This window comes from Anarrhichthys ocellatus, unplaced genomic scaffold (genome assembly GCF_004355925.1).
Source record: "Anarrhichthys ocellatus isolate YVR2014 unplaced genomic scaffold, GSC_Weel_1.0 scaffold28, whole genome shotgun sequence".
Taxonomy (NCBI): domain Eukaryota; kingdom Metazoa; phylum Chordata; class Actinopteri; order Perciformes; family Anarhichadidae; genus Anarrhichthys; species Anarrhichthys ocellatus.
Window position 1 is genome coordinate 2,183,614 of NW_022280058.1, and position 22,694 is coordinate 2,206,307.

The 22,694-nt window shown below is 41.4% G+C and overlaps 2 protein-coding genes across 5 annotated transcripts in view; both read right to left on the reverse strand.

The window, feature by feature from the left end:
• Positions 1-3,538, reverse strand: part of mnd1 (meiotic nuclear divisions 1 homolog (S. cerevisiae)) — a 14,078-nt gene extending 10,540 nt beyond the window's left edge. Inside the window, exons 1-3 of the mRNA XM_031863076.1 lie at positions 2,796-3,538; positions 2,307-2,372; positions 1,631-1,688 (exon numbers count right to left, since the gene is read on the reverse strand). Of these exons, the coding sequence (XP_031718936.1) occupies positions 1,631-1,688; positions 2,307-2,372; positions 2,796-2,798 (127 nt within the window). The 5' untranslated portion in view covers positions 2,799-3,538. The remainder of the gene's footprint in view (positions 1-1,630; positions 1,689-2,306; positions 2,373-2,795) is intronic.
• An 81-nt stretch (positions 3,539-3,619) lies between these two features.
• Positions 3,620-22,694, reverse strand: part of trim2a (tripartite motif containing 2a) — a 23,853-nt gene continuing 4,778 nt past the window's right edge. Inside the window, exons 1-12 of one of the 4 annotated variants that reach the window (XM_031863059.1) lie at positions 20,673-20,843; positions 12,617-12,795; positions 11,580-11,817; positions 11,178-11,329; positions 10,835-11,015; positions 8,704-9,427; positions 7,893-7,996; positions 7,472-7,639; positions 6,459-6,639; positions 6,021-6,091; positions 5,629-5,769; positions 3,620-5,114 (exon numbers count right to left, since the gene is read on the reverse strand). In XM_031863059.1, coding sequence (XP_031718919.1) covers positions 4,962-5,114; positions 5,629-5,769; positions 6,021-6,091; positions 6,459-6,639; positions 7,472-7,639; positions 7,893-7,996; positions 8,704-9,427; positions 10,835-11,015; positions 11,178-11,329; positions 11,580-11,817; positions 12,617-12,750 — 2,247 coding nt within the window. In that variant the 5' untranslated portion in view covers positions 12,751-12,795; positions 20,673-20,843 and the 3' untranslated portion in view covers positions 3,620-4,961. Of the gene's footprint in view, positions 5,115-5,628; positions 5,770-6,020; positions 6,092-6,458; positions 6,640-7,471; positions 7,640-7,892; positions 7,997-8,703; positions 9,428-10,834; positions 11,016-11,177; positions 11,330-11,579; positions 11,818-12,616; positions 12,796-15,285; positions 15,728-20,672; positions 20,844-22,694 lie in introns of those variants that run through there. The other 3 variants (XM_031863057.1, XM_031863061.1, XM_031863060.1) reach the window with 3 other exon arrangements.

Consider the following 22,694-nt stretch of genomic DNA (forward strand, 5'->3'; position numbering starts at 1 on the left):
TGTGTGTGTGTGTGTGTGTGTGTGTGTGTGTGTGTGTGTGTGTGTGTCTTCAGTTTTTTTTAAATGGGATTCAAATAGCTTTTTTTGTCCATTTTCAACTTGGGCCTTCTAATGGCTGCCAGTGTGTTATTACGACTCTCTACTTCATTTAGCTGAGATCACTCCCACGGCCCCTTTCCATCACATGTTCTCTTCGACAGAAAAATGTGCCCATAACACAGATCTCTTGTCCCCCCCCCTCCCCCCACCACTCAGTAACTACATCATGCCCAAGTAAGGGGGACAAAAACATGTGCTTCTAATCACAGCAACATGATCCAGTTTCTCCTGATTAATGTTATGTCCACTTTAAAACTAAAAAACCTTCTCAGTCCCCACACACCCACACACACACCCACACACACACCCACACCCACACACACACACACACACACACACACACACAGCTCTGTTCCTCTGCGGGTCTTAAAAATCCACATTTGTTTATAAATGTTCCTTCAATACTCATAATGTCTCCACGTTGACATCGAGGGAATGTGTTTGCTTTGAAACCAAAAGCTTTCAACTGCACTGTGAGATTTCTGCCTTTGACATGTCTGGTTCTGCTTAAACAGACTAAATACAGTTAAGATGGCAACCAGCTAAGCCTGGCTGCCATGGTCATGTTGCAAGCATGTCACCTGGCGTTCTGCTGGCGTTCATCAATGTTTTACACACGACGGTTCTATTCAGAATCTTCTGAAAAGAAAATCTGACTTTTTATTTCTATGAATGTTCACGTATTGAGGCAACACAACTATGTTTATTAGTCCTGAATGTTTTTATTTAGTTCATATCCTCTTAGTCGATTAGTAGGCGTTGTTTCATGCTGAATTACTTATTTCCAAGAAATGTATAAGCACATCTCTGGTGAACACAAGATTTAAACTGGTTCTTTTGTGCAATGTTAGCTTGGATTGAGCCCTTCATACCTACATGTGGGTCTTCTCCACGGAGCCCGCCGGGTTTCAACAGTAGCCCAGAATAGGCAAACCAAACACTGGCGCTAGCAAGAGCCTTTAGCAATTCTACATCACCTGAAAGCCACGTTAGTTCTCCCACATGCTTGGAAAGGGAAGCGTGAGTGGAGGGGTATTCAGATACAATCTGCCAGCTCACCACTAGATGCCTCTGAATCCTAAACACTGCTCACGACTGTCAGTCGACTGTCAGTCGTGGCTGACACTTCAGGGTGTACAGCTGCTGACTTTTCAGATTAAAGTTCATGTTCAACAACCGACGTGTAGCAACAATAAAAGGCACTCAAACTCAATGACATGAGACCAGTGTGGTAAATGGGCTAAAACTGCAAGCAAAACAAAAACATGGAGGAAAAAAAAAGACATTTTAGTGCATTATGCTCCTGTTCAGACTCAACTCCCACATTCATGTTTTTCTTTTCTTAAAATAGAGAGATGTCTCTACTAACCTTTAGATTTAATACATTTAGTAGAAGCCAGTGAGGGAAACACACAAAAAGGCCCATATTTGTTGGGCAGCAAACCTGAACACCGGACATGCTGCACACAAGTTAACAGAGCATACAAAAAGTCTTGATGTGTTTCAACTAAAACGGTTGATCATTACTCACTTATTCCCTTTGTCTTAGGGGCGATCTTCTCAATGTCTTTCAGCTGAAACACATCTTTCTACAAAGAGAATAGGAGAACACATTAAAAATATATATTTTTGTCTTTATCATAGTACAGAAATAAACTATTTAACTTATCTCTAATCATATCTGTAAGCCTGTAATGGAATGCCTTTCCAAGTATTTTTTTATTCATTACCAACCTAAAATAAATAGTGCATTTCTGTACTTTTTAATTTTTGCCTGATTTTATCTAATTTTAGTGACACTTAGTGAGCACTTTTTAACTTAGTTGTATTACTAATATGTTGTTAATTGATCAAAATGATTCTCTCAAGCATCAAGTCATTACAGGTATGTTTATGTTTTAGTAGTTGTTTCTATGTTGGCTTTTGTCTCCCTCACAAAAAGAGGGCTGCCCAATATAATATAAATATATATAATATATCATTCAATATTAGTGACATTAAAATCAATGCTCTTTTTTTTCAAAGAAAATAAAATGCATAACAATACCGACAAGTGGGTACATTCATTAGCTTTTGAACCACAGTCACAGTGTAACCGACACAGCACAGAGGGGACATTGAGGCCTAACATTATGGTTTATATGGTTATTTTTATTGTGGTTCCTACTTCAAACCTTCAGCTGGTCTCCTGCAGAGGGAAAACTCACCGTTTCAAAGAAAATCTCCATCATGCGAGTTCTCTTCTCCTCCAAACTAAGTCCTTTCTTCTTTGACTGTAACAGATTTAAAGTAACATAAGGCCTGGTTAATGCCACTATATCACACAGCAATATAAACATGTGCACGTGGCAGTAAACACTGTGTGAGGGGTTGATTTTCCTAGATTTGCACGTCTGTGCTTCTACCTCATTGTTGTTGTAATACAGCTTCCGGCCACCAGAGACAGCACTGAACAACAATGTACTCGGCGAGGAAAATATTACATATATTGTATTGTTATCGATACAGATCCTGAATTACGGTCAATATTGTCCACGTGGCACGTCAGTGTATAACTCTAAATATCAACTTGGTGACGTTATTTACGGTTAGCAGCTAACTGACGCTAGCATTAGCTTGGAGCTAGCTTGGTAATGCTAGGTTGTCTGTGAGAGCACTATCACATCAACAGCGGGTAAAGGTGAACGTCTGCTTACCATTGTATTGCGTTGGCTGTGCCAGCAACGTCCACTGGCATGAATGGTTTGCTTTACAATATGTTTTGTAGCGCTGTTATGTTTGTAATCCAAATAGGAAAGAAATAATTCGTCCAGTACTGAAATTCCCGCGGAAGACTGTCACGGGGCTTTTGCTGCCTTCAGTGATCCTCGTAAACTCCACAGCTCTCGTGTTGAGTATGGGAATGTAAGTTTATAACGAACATATTTTGCCACGGTGAATGTGCTCAGTTTAAATATTTTAAAAGCTAATAAGAACATATATTATTTGTGCTGAAATGTTCTGTAAGAGGGCAAAACAGTCACGTTTGCCATCGTTAGTGTCGTGTTCGCTCGAGTCGCCATAATTTCCGACTGCAAATTAAGGCAGCATTACTTTAAGGGGGAGGAGCGATGTTTGAGGTCACGTCACGATTTTCTGATGCCCTCTGCTGTCTAATAAAAACATTGTTTAAATAGGGACATGACATAACAAAAACCTTATTATCGTATTCATTCAAACGTTATTCATTCAGTAGGTCTGCTGTTTTACTGGGAGACATTAGTGTTCTGTGATGACTTTTTTTATCTGCAATTATTTTGAAAATACTGATTAATCATCACTGCAGGGAGAAATACCAGAACATGCACGTTGCATTTCTGATGATTAATGTCCGTTATTTAAAAAAAAAAAAAAAAAAAAAAAGCAGCTTGATATCATCTTAACCAACGCAGTGTTTTCAGCAGCTATGCAAGCTAATAATGAATGCATCTTATTACAAGATGCAGTAAGTACACAACAAAATCAACTACAATCACAATAGTCTTTCCTATGGGCACTTTAATTCCATTTGGCATTACAAATATAAACAAAACAATGTAAAACCAATCATTAAACAGGATTGTGTAGAAAATGGATGACCAAATTCAGTACTTTAGGATAAACACATTTTGAATTCCAACAGGAGCACAGTGCATTTTTTACAACACACACCTCAACTGTTGAACTACATTTTGCATTTTTTGAGGATAGACAAATAGTTTGTTTTTTCACTGAAATACAACTTGTTAGTAGTTTTAATTTTATGTTGAAAAGACATACGAGCGTGTGGAAAGGGGTGAAGGTGATAATGGAATAAACCTGCATTGCAGCATGATGAACAAACCTTTTCACTGATGTGTCCGACGATTGACTTTATTTTCAGCATTTCTGCTGTCGAGATGTTTGCACATAATCACACCAAATTTTTAAGTCAACATATCAAGTGGCTTTTGTTTGGTTCCCTTAATTGAGCACAACACAATCACACTCGTCTTGCACACACAAACGCACTGTGTGGTTTTAGAAAAAAACAATTAAGCAGACGTTATCAGCTTACTTTATATAACCACAAGTTTATTAATTTAAATTGATGACGAATTACATCGACCAGTCATTTTCACATAGTAGATCGAAGTATTTTAATTGAAACAGTTCTTCCATTCAAAGTTTCTTTAAGTGATTTTGTCAGCTTAAAACATATTCATATATTGTGCACAGCAGTATTTCTGGTATTTATTAGTAAAAACAACATGCATAGAGATGCCTAATCATGCTCTACAATACCCTGCTACCTATAGTGGGTGGAATATTTTTCTTTTATAGTGAACAGGCAAAATGTGACGACTCTCAAGAGCATTTAACAGGAAGCTGCAGTCACTGGAACTAGAATTCCCGTTAATTTTCAGGTGACTTAGATACGTCTTTACTTAAATTTCAGTCTCACTTAACAGTGTCCAACCGGGGATTTTTTAGGAACAAGTGCAATAGCTTTGTTTTTTCCAGTTTTCCTGCCACATCACAGCAATTAAAAAGGTCTAACATATGTACAATACTAAAGCTTTATTTTTTTTTAAATCAGTGTAATTAAGATGGAATGTGAACAAGGTTATGAATGACCCCTCAAAGCACCAGTCAGCAGCCTCCATCTGTGAATATGATAGATCCCTTCACTTCATTCAAACCACAAATAATTATCTCTAACACAATCACACAGATGGCACATAGACAGCATGATTCAAGGGTGAGTGGGTGGGTGAGTGCAAATCTGCCGGTCGCTCCATACTAACGAGTGCGTGTGTGTGTGTCTATACACTGTACAGTTTGTGCGCTGAGAGAGACAAGGGCTACTGCAAGTAGCGGTAGACTTTGAAGCAATGGTTGCCAGAATCTGCAACCACAACATGTCCGTCGGAGGTGAGAGCCAGACCCTGCGGGCCGTACAGCGGGTCTGCTGATGTGTTGATGTAGGACAGGAACGAACCGCTGCCATCAAACACCTGAGAGAGAGAGAGAGAGAGAGATATCTCTTTTTAATTTAATTATATACAAAAAATAGAAGTGCATCGACTTCCATGTTGTTGCCAATCATTGGCATATTCTAGGCTGTGAACACATTTTTTTAAAAATAAATTTATTTTTTATATTTACACATACATACATACATGCATACATACATACATACATACATACATTATGATCAGGACTGAAGTTAGTTAAAAGATGAAACTAAGTGAAAGTAGAAAACAATATATAACTTAATGGTAGTTTTTTTTAAAGTAATTTTTGTCCTCTATGGACATCAGAGCAACTTTTTAAAAGGCACAAGAGTTAAATAATAACTAAATTCAAATGATATTTGTATGACATCACATTACACATGACGGTCTGCACAGTGTAGAAATCAGCCATAAAGACGCATACTGAAATCCAAACAACTGTGAATGCAGCAGGGAGGAAAAGTCTACCTCTGCTTTTCTCAATATTTCTTCAGGCGAGACCTTTTGCACTGACCTGTATCCGGCTGTTGCCCCAGTCGGCCACTATGATGTTTCCATTGACATCCACTGCCACTCCCGTGGGGGCGTTGAACTGGCCGTTGCCCTCGCCGTTCGAACCAAACTTCAGCAAGAATTCCCCTTCTGTGTTGAACACCTAGATTTTGGTTTTCCAAAAAAAAAAAAAAAAAAAAAAAAATAAAAAAATAGTGATACATCAACTAAATAATTGTGTTGATAATATTTTGATCAGACACTTAGAGGGAAAAAAAAAAAACTAAGAATTTACAGTAGAAGAGGAAAGTCTGAAAAGTATCATACAAGCCACCATTTCTAGTACTACAGTATGAACTAATCATCGTCTTTGCGTACTGTAACACACTTCCACCGCTCTGATATTGCACTCACCTTGACTGAGTGGTTGTGGAAATCTGTCACAATTATTTCATTGTTGTTGTTGACAGCAGCAAAGTGAGGCCCTTAAAAATAACAGATGGCAAAGTCTCAGATTTGTGCCGTTTGTCCAAATCAAACAGGCAGTTCGGTTTCGGAAATAACCTCGCAGTGAATGAATTTTGTTTTTGACATGCAAATGAATTATTTCCCATTTAATGATAAAACAAGACTAAAAATATTTTGTACCATGATCAATGTTAGAACATGCTTTTTTTGAGTACAGTTGAGTTATTACTATATTAAAGTCTGTTATATGTTTTTAAGTAAAACCCCTCAGAAGTCAAAGGATAATGGGAACTTTATGGTTCCTGGTTCAGCATTCGTCTTCATTCCACATGCAGGTGTGAGCTGGTTGGAGTGAGACTGCAGCGGGGGAAGTGCACATATTACCATTGAGTGTACCTGCAAACTGCCTGTCGCCGTTGCCTCTGTTACCGAACTTGGTGACCAGCTTGCCGTTGAGCTGGAAGATGAAGACGCAGCAGGCCTTGTTGTCCACCACGATGATGTGGCCGTTTCTGTCCACCGACACGCCTTTAGGGCCCATCAGCTTCCCCGAGCCAATCTTGTTCTGGGGAAGTCGCGGATTTTACATTTCTGTTACAAGTTTTTTCTAATTCACATAGTTCATGGTGGGAAGCTCAGGGAGTATGATCGGAGTAAATGAGTATGTATTTTAAATCCCAGTTTGTTTTACATGTAGTTAAGAGTTGTTAGTCTTTCATTATTTGCTTATAAAAAAAAAATAAATAAATAAAAAAAAAGTACAGGTTTGTATGTGTATACTTTAACGGAGTGCAAAATGAGATATCCCACGAATATATACACAGACTACAGATAAACAGTGGCTTCATTCACTGAATAAACCACAGGCTGACCTAAATGGAGCATGGCAGTGTTTTACATGTTGTTATTTAAACCCGGCAGTGACTAGAAGTAGGAAAATGAGACAATTTTCAAGATTCTATCCAAAGCACAAGACTAGAACGGTTGATTTTCTCTATTAAATCTGCACTTTCTTTAGCATTTATGAAATAGACTAAAGAGGGAAGTGAAAATGTGCATGTCATTGTCACAGGTGTGAAAATTGCAAATGGGGGCCATTTGAATCATAAAAAACAACAACATCTCATTCAAAAGAGTTCATCATTTCTAAAAAGGTAGAGGGGGTGTCGAAGGGACGATATAATATTTAATACCAGTATTTATGGCAGCAAACACTGTGGTAATATCCCATTGCTATTGTTGTCCCTTTGGTAAAACAGCAACATGGTGGTGAGGGGTGCACAGACAGATCAAGCTTTGATACTTTGCTTTTCTAACTATACATCAGATATTATAACACTTTGTCCTATCGACAGTCTTAGTATCAAATGAAGATGAAACATTCAATCCCGACTTACCTTGAACTTGCCTTCACTTGAAAAGATGCTGACCCACTTGTTGTCGTAGTCGGCAATGATGATGTCACCGTTTGGGTGGATGGCCACTCCGGTCGGCCGCTGCAGCTGACCCGGAGTCCTGCCGCGCACGCCAAAACGACTTTTGAACTGGCCGTCGTTGGAGAAAACCTGCATCACACAAAACATGTTAAAGATGTTGAAATAAAAACAAGAGATTTTAAAATGCATCCGTTTGGTGTTTATTGTTTTAAAACCAACAAGGCTCTACAAAAGACCTACTACAGTTTATGTCCAGAGAGATGGCAAAGTGCATAGGAAGCACTGAGTAAGGTAACTGAGCACAAGTTATAGTGCTCCACTATACATACACCATGCTGCTGTATCTGTAGGCTGAGAGCAGCTGCAGCACAGTTATTTGTACCTGGACACACTGGTTGTTGCTGTCGGCTATCAGCACCTTTCCCAGAGAAGAGGTAGCCACTCCCTGCAGGTTAGTGAACTCCCCTTTGTTTCTTCCTTTTGTGCCTTAAAAAAAAAACATGAAATATATTAGTGGACTTACGGTAAATCACAGACTAGAATGTATTCATGAACTTAATCAAGGTGCAATGTTTTAACCGATATGAATTTGTGCATACATGTCGATTTTACAGTGTTTGTATTGGCGTTTAGGTGAGACTGTATGTTTGCAGTTATTTAAATTGTTGGATATCTCTTGACACTGTATATACTGTTTAAGCTGTTCGTTCCTTTATTAGACTGAAGATGTGACTTGTTGGTTTCGAACTTAATGTCAAGCTATTAAAAATGTAGCTTTAGTTAAGTTACTCGCATGATGCAACAGTAAGTAAAGAGACAAAGGTGACAAAAGGCTTCATTTTTACACAAGCATCTTTTAGTAAACTGCCTCTGTCATGCCTCTTGTCTGTTTCTGTCAAACCTGCGTTTAAAAGGCCATGAAAAACATTGATTTATTACTGAAAAAGTGTGTAGTGAAAAGCTGCAACCTTTTTATCTTTTTGTAAAGTCTACAAAATAGACCAAGAGTCCAGAAGATTATAAATTTACAATGATGGAAGCCAGTTAATCCTCACATTTTAGAAGCTAGACTCAATAACAAGATTGCTAAATTTGGCAAAACTGTTTAAGGGCATGGTTTGATATTATTTTAAGAATTTTAAAACACACACATACAATATACGAGTCCATATTTGACATTAAATATTTCTTACCGATTCTGAAGATGAGGTCGTCCTCGATGGGGTTCTCTTTCCTCCTCCCTGTGCTGTACATGCTGGCCGGCCTCTTGATGGCCTTCTGCTTGACGTGTCCACTGCCCGGAGACTTCAGCCTCTTCTTGACGCCGTCTGAAGTTGACGACACATCGATGGATTTGGTGGCCTTTATCTTAAAGGGGCTTCCTTTGATATGTTGGTCATATAAACGCAGCGATAAGTTAAAAGTCCCCTCTTTAGGAGCCGTGAACAGGTACTCGTAAGTGCCATTCTTGTTGTCCAGTATGTCCCCTTCACCTTTGCTACCATCAGGTGAGGACAATTCGGCGGTGATGACTGCGTTGCCCATTTTGCACAGCTCTCCGTCTTTGTCCTTGGTGGTTATGGTGATGGAGGTGGGGACGCCCACCACGCATTGTCGTAAGCCTTCGCCTGTCGCCACGGTCTCAGAGGCCACTGCGTTAGTCGTTAGAATAGTGCCCAGGTTGTGGATGGACTTCTTCAGTCCCTCCGTCTCCACGTTGAAGTCCAGCTGGTCGTTCTCTCCCGGCTGCAGAGGAAGCTCCTGGCTGGCCAGCTCCTTGAGACGCTCGCTCATCTGCTTCTTCACCAGCAGCACCTCGGCCTCGGTGCCGTGGCTCAGGGCCTGCTCTGTGAAGTTACAGCTGCTGTTGATGCCCTCCTGGCCCTGCAGCAGAGTATCCAGCTGGGTTTGCAGCACCTAATACACACATACACACACCAGGGGGCAGTGTTAACTTCTGGTTAGAGACACTGACAAAAAGCACCTCTACATACAGGCAAATCAAGTACAGACGGTAAGTGAAAACAGGCAGATCAACAACTGCGTAAAAACAAAGCATACTGCATGACTTGGCACCATTACAGAAGGAGGGATCTGAGCTCATTTGGTTTTATGTTGGCGTAAACACAACTTCATGCGATTCTGCACAACTTTCAGACGCAGCAGCTGCCCATGAAGACAGATGAATATCAGATATTATTATGCCATCCTGTGTTGACTTGTAGAGATTTGACTGTGAAATTATTGTTAGTTACCAGTGTAGTAGACACATTAACCAATGCACAAAGTGACTTATTCATTAATGATCCATTTAGTGTCAACTAATCACACAAACTCATAGTTAAATCACCAATTTATAACATTTGGAAGTGTTACCATTGTAGCTAACAATGAGCTAATACAAGTCACATTTAGATCATTAAATCTCTCAGTATGTCACACTTCTGGTATTCTTTGTTACTAATGCTTTTTAAGCAGATTATCACTGTTCCCCCTCATTACTGGGACATCACCACGCCCTCTTTAAAGCACCAAAACACACTCACCCTCATCTGACCATCCCACTCCTCTTCTTCTCCAACAAGAGAGGCCATTAAACCATTTATCCCTGGAGTCAAAGATTTCCCCTTCACCTATCTCGTTCTCTTTACACTCTGAAGCTGTGAAAACTGGCAGACTGTCCGTCCATACTGTGATAATAGAGCTCAAGCTTCAGAGGAAGAGGAGTATAGAGGGTTTCCCATGAAGAGCAGAGCTGTATGCGGTTTCCTCGCTTCACATGACACACCCAGAGCGTGCATACAGCACACTGGCTCCATCTAGCTACCAACCACAACACAGCTGAAAGTCACATATCCGACTTTCCCTTGGGCTCCAGTGCTTTAGCTGCGCACCAGCCCGTGAATTGGAAATCATTAGCAAACCATGTGATGGAGCTGTGATTGGGGGGGGCAGCAGCAGGCTCCTGACCAGGCTGGGTGATTAGTTTGTCTGGATGGGGGTGGTGCACCAGCTCCCCCGGCCCCCCTACTGCCTATCAGACCGGCTACTGATCAGCAAAACCAGCCTGATGAGTAGCCTGTAACGGGTTAAAAGCTTTCCAAAAATGGATTATAATCAGGTTAATGGTCATTTCTTTCTGTATTATTTCCTTTTGTTATATATTCAAAAACCTCTTTATGAGAATAAGAGGTCGATAGTGACCGAATAGTGCTTTACGCCAAATAGAAAACTCAAACACTTATCATTATAGGGACCAAAGTCTAAACCAAACACTCTGCATGTGTCAGCCGAATTACTTAGTTTCAGGCCGCGTCACCTCACCTTCTGCTTGAGGCCGTAGTTGACCTCCAGCTCCATCAGTAAAACGCTCTTGCGGACATTCAGGGTCTTCTGCAACTCGTCAAAGGTGGTATGGATGCCGTCCTCAATGGAGCCCTTTTGATTGGTCAGCTGCAGCAAGATCTCTGACAGCGTCTGCAGGGCTGAGTCAATCTCTGGCAACCTGGGAGGAACGAGGAGGCATTTTTCACATACTGAATCAACAGTCACATGACAGAGCATGCACATAAAAGAGGACAGTGTTTGTTACGATGGCTGTTACTTGGGTGTAATGTGAATTAAGTCCGTTCTGCACTAGGAAGTCGACATAATGCTGCTGTTGTACCTCTTCTTGACAGCGTCTAGCTGGACCTGTAACGAGGCCTTGTGTTGCTCCACGACGTCTTTAAGAGGCACAGTAGGGTGTTCTCCATGTTCACCACTCGTACACTCCTGACACATGGCCGTCTCACAGGGCGGACAGTAAAACTCCATGACCTAAGCAATATAACAAATGAAAGATTAGACTTAAATATTGGGTTGAGGCTGATGCCAACATTGGTCGGTCTACCACTCTGGTCCAGACTGAATTATCTTAACAACCACTGGATGGCTTCGGGTTATGCAGTGTTTGTGCGTTTAAACTAACGTCCAGCCATGTTCTGCGAATACCCAAAAGCCTATGAACATGTATACTTGACAAACAACAACTGGATGTTCAGATGTGATGACTGTGTACGAGTCTTACGTTGCCTCCATGGTTGGGGCAGGAGAGCAGTTGGCCTGTAGCCACAGCGGTGATGTTGTTGAGAGCGGCGGCCTCCTGGCTGCGGCTGTCCGGCGCCCGCTGCAACACGTCCATCAGGTTGGTGATGAAGAAGTTATTCTGCAATGCCGCCACACCCTTCTCCGGCAGGATCGAGGTCTGGCGGCACACGGGGCACGACAGTGTGAGGCTGTGGGCCGGGATGTAATTCTGCAGGCACCTGGAGGAGGAGGAGAACGGGGGGGATTATTAGAGTGGGAGCATCCTGTAGAAATTTATGTGAAAGAAACAGCCTGGAGAAAGGCGTGGGAGGTGTAAAGTAGTGCGTGTGTGTAATAAGGCCTTTCTGACATTTAGGATTAAATGTTAGATTACATTTATGCTTTTAGGTGCTCTTGGATCTCTTTTGCAATTATTAAAAATTATTGTTGAATATAGTTTTTAGGTTGCTGCTATCAGGCAGAGAAAAATCAATCGAAGCCAAGGACGGAAAAAGAAAAAATAGATACAATTTTGAATTTAACTTCACAACAAATGTTCTCTGTTCGGATCCAAAGAATTAAATGTGAGGTATTTAATATAACCATTTTCCGCTTAACACTTCCGAAAAGTAAAATGATACTATAGAAATATATGTGTGAAACAGATATAGCAGAAGAGAAACAGTTTTATCGTTCAATCCGACAGCTCAATGGCTCTCCAGAAGCAGCCAGAGTAAAAGAGACAGTCCACAGTTTCTCTTTTGTGTCAGAAACAAAAGGCCGGTTGTCAGAGAGCATGGCACCAACACACCCAAGTTAACAGCAGAGATGCGCGTCATGTGAAACAATACTCAAATTTACAAAAGCATTAGACTATTGATTGAGTATTATTGTTGCATCTACTACCAGCAGCATCCCTTTCTCGCAGAAAACATGCTAATCGTACTTTTGAGTTTGAGACCTGATCAAGTTACACATCATTCACGGGATTAAAACAAATACATTTCCACTTAAAAACATCATGGTAACTCTACTCACCTCTCACAGAAGGTGTGCAGGCAGGGCAGTACTTTGGGGTTTTCGTAGCGGTCCAGACATATGCTGCAGATCAAGAACTGCTTGTCAATCTGGCGGACCACGGGGCTGGGAAGAGTGGCGCCTTCAGTGGCCATCCTAAAACTCTGACATAGGAGTCCCTCTTCCTCTTACCCAGCACCCTGCAGAGAGAAACAGAGGGAGGATGAGACAAAGCGAGGACACAGCCACAAGACCCGACGTATGATCAAACGGGCAGGGGCGAGCCGTGGAGGAGAGTGGAAATCTGTGTGGTTGTAAAGATCAAAGTTAGAAGCAACACGCCTTCCTCCCTCCGTCCCCTCACCGAGAGAGGAAATGCCAAACGCACAAACAGACGCACCGATCAGCGCCTGCGACTACAGGCTTCAACTCAAACTCATAAACGCAGACGTATTAAAGTTAGAGACAGTGAAAACAACCCTTCAAAACCAACTGCTATGTTTTATTTACAGACTATATTTTACCCTCATCAGTCAGCCTGGGAATAGATACAACATCGGAGAGGTTGTGAAGAGAGTGACAGGTCAAAACTTTGAGATTGAAAGTCCATTCTTGATCTTTGGAAACAATAATCTCACCCCAAAGTCTTTTTAGTAGCCGTCACTCAATCTTTACTCGGCAGACGGATTTCCATTCCTCTGAAGACTTTAAAAGGACAGACTGCTATGTCCAGTGTGTCCAGAGATGGAGCTCTTTTGACAGAGGATAAAAGGTTGTTCCCAAACTTCTTGGCTCATGGTGATTTCACTAAAACTGGTACTCTCGCTATCATGAACTTTTAATCCATTGAGAACTTCCCCAGAGGCTTAAAAAGATGTCTTTACTAGCCTGACGTCATCCCGACTCTACAGCTGTACCAATATCCAAAACCTGAAAACCTTTTTTGGCTTAGTGATTGGCTACCATTTTATGCCTTTATCTAATAGTGGAGGTGGAGAAAGACATGATATGTGGAGAGAGAGAGAGAGAGAGAGAGTAGGGGAAGGACTCTCTGCTCAGGCCTGTTTGGCCCATGCTGTATGAGCCCGCACCACTCGGCTAGCGGTTCGCTCCTGACCAACAATCTTTCACTCTCGTATCCAGTTAAAAAGGTTAATATATTGCCACCGTACAGCACATAAACAACAAAATCCAGTTGTAGTCCCCTTATGCTCCACAAGAAAAACAAAACTATTTTATGATGGAGTGTGGAGGATGAAGTGGAGTGGAGGAGTCTCGCAGCCTGAGGAAATTCTAAATCGTTGTTAGAGGCCTAAAGAGGTAAAACCGTCCTACATGATAAGAGGAAAGTCTGTGAAAATAAACATGGCAGGATTTATCTCGCTTGGCTCTCGACCCCGATGTCGGGAACAAGCACAGTAGCAGACAGTCGGAGTAAATCAGAGCTGCAGCTGTGGCTGGATGCTCCTCATGAAAAAGGCACTTTGAGTGATAAATATTTGATTATAAAGTGAAAGCCCGGCACTCTGTGTTCAGCACTCATCAGTGAGAGGTGGAACACTTAACCTACTAAACTAAACACTTTAATACCACCATACAGCACCATACTAACTCGCTCTCCGGTTTTATCTGGAACATCCATTTAATGGCTCCTATATTTCAATGTCGGACATTTCTGCAACGTTCTCTGGCAGCCAACTTAGACACAGAAAGTGTCAGTGCTTTTATTGTCTCTTCGCATTCAAGACAGGCACAGAAACAGGCCACCTCTGCTGCTGAGAGGAAAGCCCTCAGGGACTGAACTTCTACGGTGCATGCCCTCACTCTCTTTTCTTAAAATCTCTTTTATACAAGCATCCTCCTCTCTTTCACCCTCTCTGAAAGCAGATACGAGAGCGTCCAACTGCAAGGTTGTCATTTGGTAAGCCTGAAATTAGAGCGGTGGATAAAATTACTGTCATAATGAAGCTTTGATGCCGTCAGCGGGTCAATTACCAACGTTTCCAATACGTCACATGGCTGGTATGTAATGTGTTTGCTGCTGCCAGCTGATGAATAGTTATGTGTCGAGCAGCTCAGGTCCGCTTCATAAAGCTGGAGAAGCAGAAACAAGTTGCTGTAGTGGCAGAGTAATGAGTTCAACAAAACCCCAACAATCACAATCTAGCCTTACATTTGAGCAGCACAGGGCTAAACACCACATTCATAAATGCGTCATAAATGAGAGATTTGAGTGACAAGATGTAGCTGTACGTCATGCACAAGCACAGGTCTCAGGCTGCATGTCAATAATTCACCAGCTCCACGGGGCCAGATTAAGCAGATCAACAAAGCATCAAATACGACACCGATTATAAAAGTGAAATGAACAAATCCTGCAGACAGCCACAACAGAAGCAGCCCGGTGCTGACGGTGCTGACGGTGCACAGGGGCTGCAGGCAGCCTCACAACGCTCTGCTCTTACATAATCAGAGCCGCTCCAGCTCAGCGGAGCGATTTCTGCTGGATGGAGCTGTCATCCAACACGCAGCGAAGGGCAGACGTGAAACAGGCAAATTCTGACTGGAATTGTATCCGTTTAGCATGAAATGACTCCAAGAGAAAATAAGTTATAACCATGCAAGGATTTTAGCTTGAAACACCAGATATTCCAAATATTTGGCTCATAACAGTATTAATTAAGACTTACAGTGCTGCATCTATAGGCCGATCAACAGGCGTCATCCACTCCAGTACGCAGACTGAACCATTGGCTCCATGTGACTGAAACACGCGCAAAAACCCTTTGAAACGATGCTCTGCTCCAGGTAGCAGCAACGAGCCAAACAGGAGACAGCAGGATGTGTGTGTGAGAGAGACGGCTCCTCGGTGTGTGTGTGTGGGTGGGGGGGGGGGGGTGTGCACACACGTGAGAGAAGTTGAGGAGAGGCGATTTTTTTAGCCAGATTGTGTTGTCAGTTTTTACATCATCTCTTCCAACCCCTCCCTCCTTTACTCTCCCGTCATTCTTGGCTCAGTCAGCCTCATCTCATCCATTCATCTCCCTCCCTGCCGGTCTGAAATAAATGCTGGCTCACTGCAGTGCAGCGAGCACGTGCAGCATCAGGAGTGTGCGAGCGAGTGCTGGCTGACGGATGGTGAGCTAGCGAATGGGGGGAAAAAAAAAAAAAAAAAAAAAAAAAAAAAAAAGGGGAAAAAGATGGGTCCCCGTCACGACCAATATAGTTAAAGCCAAAGGGATCTTTCTTTCTGAGTGCATGTTTGTGTGTGTGTGTGCGTGTGTGTGCGCGCGCATAATGCTGACTCAGTGTACTTGCAGTGACAGAGCAAAAGAAAAAAAAAAAAAACACAAAATATGGAAAGCCAGAGGCTGAATTTGAAAGATTAAATAGAAGCATGATTACAAAGTATAAGGTAATAAAGGAAGATCTGCAAAAACCAGAGGCACTCTAATATGTGCTTGCGCACTCACACACACACACACCTTTCACCATGTCACTGTGATATATCATATAGTCTAGTCTAGTCTTAACAATATAGCACGTTGTTAGTCCTTAATGGGGAGAATCTATTTAAGACATGAATGGCTTCAATAGTTAGACATTTCCAAAAACTAAAAACAAATTTTAATTATACATTTAGATCAAGAACAATCTGCTCAGAATCTTAAGTGGTTTTGAGGAAATAAAATAAAACGTATAACCGGGATTTCTGCTGTTCGTTGGTATTTCCTTCATGAGTAACACCAATGACCTCCTGACATTGTGATATAATGGCATTAAATAGGGTTTTTGTCCCACTAGTTTCTGTTTGTTGTTGCTTGATTTAAATGATCTTATCTTTTCATAATGCTGAGTAAACGTTCTTCTCCATCCATCAGCGAATAACACAGGGGGAGTACTCTGATTATTTTGAAGCGTTTATACCTTTTCCATTTAAAAAAAAATAACCTCAGTTGGTCTTGACAGAGTTTTTTTTCACACATTTCATTATGCCTGGCAGCTTCGAGGCTGTTCCAGTGATCTCATGTCACCGCCTGCCAAACTCAGAGAGTCAGTCAGAGGAGAGGGACACAAAACAACCTTATGAACAAAAAACTAAAAAAAGATTGCTTCAAAGTCCACAGGATGCTCCACAGGACACCTTTAATGAAAGGTTACAGAGGCTGCCTTTAATTTGAATAATGCAAAGAACAGAGCAACCAGCTTCTGTGACAAACACTTCTTCATGACGTTGTTTGTGATTGGTTAAAGGCACAGTCTGTAATCTGAATGTGAACTAAATTCCACCAAAAGACATCAAAACACAGGACTGGAAGCTGCTTTGACTTCCAAAAGTTGTAGCAGCTAAATCACAGATATTAATACTTTCTGATGCTGTTGAAGGTTTTATTTCTTCAACAGTGTTTACAAAATAAAATCTCTTTTCCTGCTTTGTTTATATTAAGTTATTGTCAGTTAAGAAACAAACTGCTGATTCAGTACTTCATTGATTCAGTTCACATGCTGCTTCACTCATGTATATAAATGCAATTAAACCAAGCTAAGGGGTCTGTATGAGGGGCACACACACACATTAACACACTCTGAAGAGTAAACGCGTCACTGTGTTGCTTCATTGTTCACACCGACATCATCACTGATGCATGAAGACACTTCAAAGACTGCAGCAAAAACAGCATTTCCAACTGACTTAGTCGCTGTAATAGAAGAAAAACAAACGGCTCTCTCCACTCAACTTCCAACAAAGCAAACACACTGTCAACCAACATTAAACTTTAACTGCTGCCTGTAGAGAATCTAGGGCAAGCTGTCATTTTTTAACCAGCTCATTCCAGTTTTTAAAAGCATGCTTCGATGTATATTTTGGTTTACATTGTGGCTGAAGTTGTTTGTTACTCTGGGTCTCCCTCTGGTGTCCATCCATCTTTCCAGAGCACTTACCTCAGCTGTTTTCACCAGCTCTCTGTTTCTAAACACACATAATGCCACGTCACTCCGCAGAATAATGACACTGCCTGCTTTTCAAAATGTAAACAATCAGAGTGGAGACAAACACGCGTTTCTGTTCGACATCTCTGTTGGGGGGGGGGGGGGGAATCAGCTCGTTTGTCTCACTTCACCTGCACATTATCGTCTAATGATGTTTTATGATGGAGGGCTCATTAGTTTTGTCAGGTCAGAAGTCCGAGAGTCCAGTCAACATGCAGGTTCACTGCTGTGTTTCCAAGTTGGTGTCAACCGAGAGTCGAGTCACAGGACAGTTTATTGCTGCTCTTTTCACGCTTTGTTTGTAATCAGCAATTTGAAGTCAGATTTTATTGTCTGTGTTTTTTTATTGTTTTCATTGCACTTTTATACATTGCTACGTGTAATGTTTTTGTTCTCCTTTGCAGAATCATATTTAATGAAGGCAAAACTCTTAGAGACCGGAATATTTTCAGATTGAAGACCTTGAGCAAATTCAAAGTAAGCTACAATGTTTGTCAAGGTAAGTTACCACAACATACGAGGGACAAAGACGGATGTGCTGAAAGGAATAGTTTGACCTTTTTAGGAAATATGCTTGTGTGTACCTATTGTTTTGGCAATCCATCCCATACTTTTGTAGACATTTCACTCAAAACCACAAATGTTAACCTAGAGATGGCAATAGAGGAAAAGTCGTGGGGGGGTCACCAAAGTCATTATGGATTCATGCTAAGGGAACCATGACTGTCTGTACAAAATGTAATCCGTCCAGTATATTTCAGTTTGGCCGACTGACCAACAGACCGACGTTGCCGTCCCTCGGGTCATTCTGCTGTCATGGCTATAATTTGTGCTTCCAAAGGTTAGCCGGGTGCCGTTTCCGCCTTCCAGTCTTTATGCTAAGCTAGGCTAACTGCATTATTTAAACTTAAAAGCACAAGTATGAGCGTGCCATCAATGTCCTTATTTGTTCACATTTTACAGGCATCAGAGAAAAAAGGCTGCACTCTGAATGAATAAAGACGTCAATGAGTCACTTGGCTGTATATCTGCCAACCGTCCATTCTGCGTGCACAAGATAAGACTTATATAACTTTTCACATCAGGCAAGTCATTCATTACACATAAAATCACCATAATCAGGAGAGGACAACATGAACTGCATGCTGCACTGACACTAAAGGCTAGAAACACTATATACACAACATTATAACTGATGCAGTTTGTTTGTTTTCAGCAGTTATTGGTTTTTAAAATCCTCTCAGCACCTAAAGCCAGATGGTGCAGCTTATGTCCATGGTGACCCTGGTAATCGCACAGTCTCATCAGCGCTGAAACAGTTTCATAACAAAATACTTCAAATCTGAGACTACCATTCTCCAGATGTAATTATTTAGCAGCAGCTTCAATAAGTTACAGCTAAACAATTACCAACTTTAAACAGTAGAGTGTATATGTAGCGCCTTCGCATGCCTATAATGCTGGAGAGGGTGACATAACCCCCTCTCCTGAACTATAAGAACAGTCTCATGCCAATCTAAAAGCAGGAACAGGATGACGAGAGATTACAGCAGCAGAGCACGACTTCAGCTGCAGCATCTTTGCAAAGCACAGATGAAAGTGTCCTGGTATATGGGGGTTTTAGACCTCAAAAGCAATTTTGTGAACACTGTTTTAGCCATTTTGTTTGGGCAGCTTTACGAGATTTTTGGGATTAACTTTTAAAAAAAAAAAAAAAAAAAAAAAAAAGTGTGCTATTCCTGTTGGAAAAAAAACAGAATTCCCTGCTATTCTTGAAAGTTTCATGTTTCAGAGAAAAAGGCTGTTCTCCGAGTGAATACAATTAATGTCACTGCGTCACTGGGTTATATATCCGTCAACCGTGCATTCTGGTGACACAAGATAAGGCAATGTCCTGTCTGGGTGCCTGAGTGTGTTGGCGCATGTAAGGCCAACAGATGTGCTAGCGTAGCGCTTTCTGTCAACCAGAATTCAATAAAGCGAAAACACTGACTCAACCTCCAGACAAAATGCATAATGAGTGGTTTCAGTTTTTGAATTAGTTGATCCTTAATCCTCCTGCATGGCACTTGTAGTCAACAATATGATTAAAATCCACTTAGAGTACAGATGATATCGTAGTGATACATCATTATACGTATAATAATCTGCCTTCCAGCACCTCTTAAATTTACTAACTCAGCGTTTAGCTAGGAGCTACATAACACTTTGCACATTACATTAGCAGTATCATGTCTGTTTTCAGAGTTGTTTTCCAACTTTCTTGGTTATTAAAGTGGACTAAATTGCAGTGAAAAAGTTGTCGCTGTGTTTTTGACTCAACAGCTGTAATGCAGTCAGTAGTAGAAGAGTTACCGGCGTTACAATAAGATAAATATGTCAATGCATAACAGTTTAATGTTGTAGCCATCCGTCATATTTCATCAGCTGATCATCAGCTTTTTATTGCTGTTTATTCTACCTCACACTGATAAATAAGAGACAAACACTTGATATGTACTGGATCAAATAACAGCTTTTTAACCACATCGAGGGTCTCCTACGGTATGTTGTACACATGTTAAAGCCCTTGGAGAAACATCTATGGGTTACATAATAAGCTTGACTTGACTTGTTCTCAGCCAATGCACATGTTCTTGGTTTCAAGACAGACCAGCTGAGGCCACTGAGCATGACAAACAGACAACAGGAAATGAGAGGAAAGCAAATATTTTCTTGCGAGCATACAGTGAAGTATACACCTGCACAGTTAAAGCACACCTGCGGGGAGTTTTTCCCTTCAGTATGCGGACACATGAGACCATGAACTAACCTGCATTTCTAGTATTAGCTCACAAGACTTCAAAGGTTATAACCTGGAACATCAGAAGCATCTTTTGAGAAGAATCTTTTCCTGCTACAGGAACAGACTGAAAATAAAATCAATTCATCAACACTGTACTCTAATTAAGGACTTTCCCAAAGCAACATCTGTACAGTTTCCCCCTTCCTTTAAATATAAATCTTTCCTCATGTTATTTTTCCATCTACTACTCACTCTTTCCAACCCTCTTCTCCATCTTTAAATCCAAAACAACCCACTTACTTCAACTCCATGGCTGCTCCCCTCTCCTCCTCTCTTCTCTGGGGTGAAAACAAACGCTGCTCTCCGTCACCTAATCCTTCTCATCTCTGATGAACTGTAGTAATGTGTGCAGAGAGGGCAGCGCATGAGAGAGGCCTGAGCTGCTACAATAATCCAAACAGACTGACGGGGACGGAGAGGGGGGCTCTATGGTGGTGTAGAGGGGAAGCTCGGACCAATCAGAGGGTTTAGTGAGAATGGAGGAGGCGGGGCCAGTGAGGGCAAGTGTCCCAGAGGCACAACAAGGAGAAACAGATAAGGAGTGACAGAGGATCACACAGAAAGAGAAGAGAAATTAAACTTTCCAACAGGAGCCAAATTATTTTGTAAAACAAGGATGGCTGAAGTTGAACCCTGATGTCATGAACACAATTTTTATCTCCATTTCCAAGAAAGGCCCCAAGTGCTCATGAGCGTTTCCCTGCAGCGAGCTGCAATGACGTAATGTTTTAAAAAGGGCATCGGTCCAAATTGTCAAAGCTTAAACGCACAATTGCCATTCCTGAGAGTTGCCGTGAGAATTAAAGAGTCGGCCAAAGTCACAGTAATTGAAACAAGATGGTCCACAATAACCATAACAATCCTTTGAATAATGAGTCATTCACAGAACATGAGAGTTCAAAGATTGAAACTGCAGTTATTCACCAGCTAAACAAGTTACTATCTGTCCTGTTCGCCCCCGGGGGGGACTCGGTGCACTGAAGCAAAGCTGGTAAACAAGACAGAGATGACGCAGCAGAAAGACTCCAACTACTGCTACTACATTACCCACAAATCACCAGGGTAAACCAAAACAACACATTTTCTTACATTTACTCAGAGAAATATAGGAATGCTTTCTACAAAAGCCTTTTAGCGAGCAGCATGGCTCTTTGGATAGAAATGTCGGTCGATCCACCACTAAAATATCACAACAACTATTGGATGGATCGCCCTGAAAGTTTGTACAGACATCCAGTGTCCCCAGAGGATGATACCTAATGGCTTTAGTGATCCCTTCAACTCTTCATTTAGCTCCAAAGTGAGGTCAACATTTTTAATTTCCCTAACGCCGAAAAAACACCAGGCAGCGACCAAGTGCGGCAAGCCGCAATTATTACATTTTTCTGCGGCTGTGTTCTTGTGTTTAAGGCAGGAAGAAATTCTTTGTAACGGAGCTCAACATCTCACAGGACTCTGTATATCGATTGGCTGCAGGTTCTCTCGGACCATACTTTGCTGCTCAAAGTTAAACTATTCCAAACACACTAAACATCGCTTAATATTAGCATGTTCACATTGCCATGTCAGCTTGCTCAAGTTCGCTCAAAGCACAGCTGTGCCTAAGTGCAACCTAATCAAGCCTGCAGACTCATAGTCCTGTTATAATCTAACACTTTTCTACAATGTTAATTGTACTCTTCAAAGGCAGTCGTGTTCTCGACCTTGGAAACAGCAGTTGAGCAAACAATTTCACCAAAAAGGTCCAAGTGATTTTATCTGAGCACTTTAAAAAAGGACTTAAGTGCTCACAAGAATTCCACAACAACTGAGCAAACAGTGAAATGATCAAAAGCTCCAAAACAGCTTTTCCCAACTGGCTGTTTATTAACCTCAAGAACCATAAGAAAAGAAAACCAAAAGAAAGAAAACATTTCAATAATATGATATGGACACATCAAGTCGGTACCAAAACAGTATTGAAGTTTGGGCCTTTTTGCAGTATTTACAGTAGTGTTTATAACAGTATCTCATTACTGAATGTTTGTAGACTCGACTTAAAATATCTCAACACATGACGGCAAAATGAACATCCTGTTCTGACACCAGCCCTCCCCTCATTACCACATTTTTCATACTTCCATCTTGGCAGAGAAACAATAACAAAAATCAGTCTGTCTTTTAACACCACACACACACACACACACACACACACACACACACACACACACACACACACACACACACACACACACACACACACACACACACACACACACACAC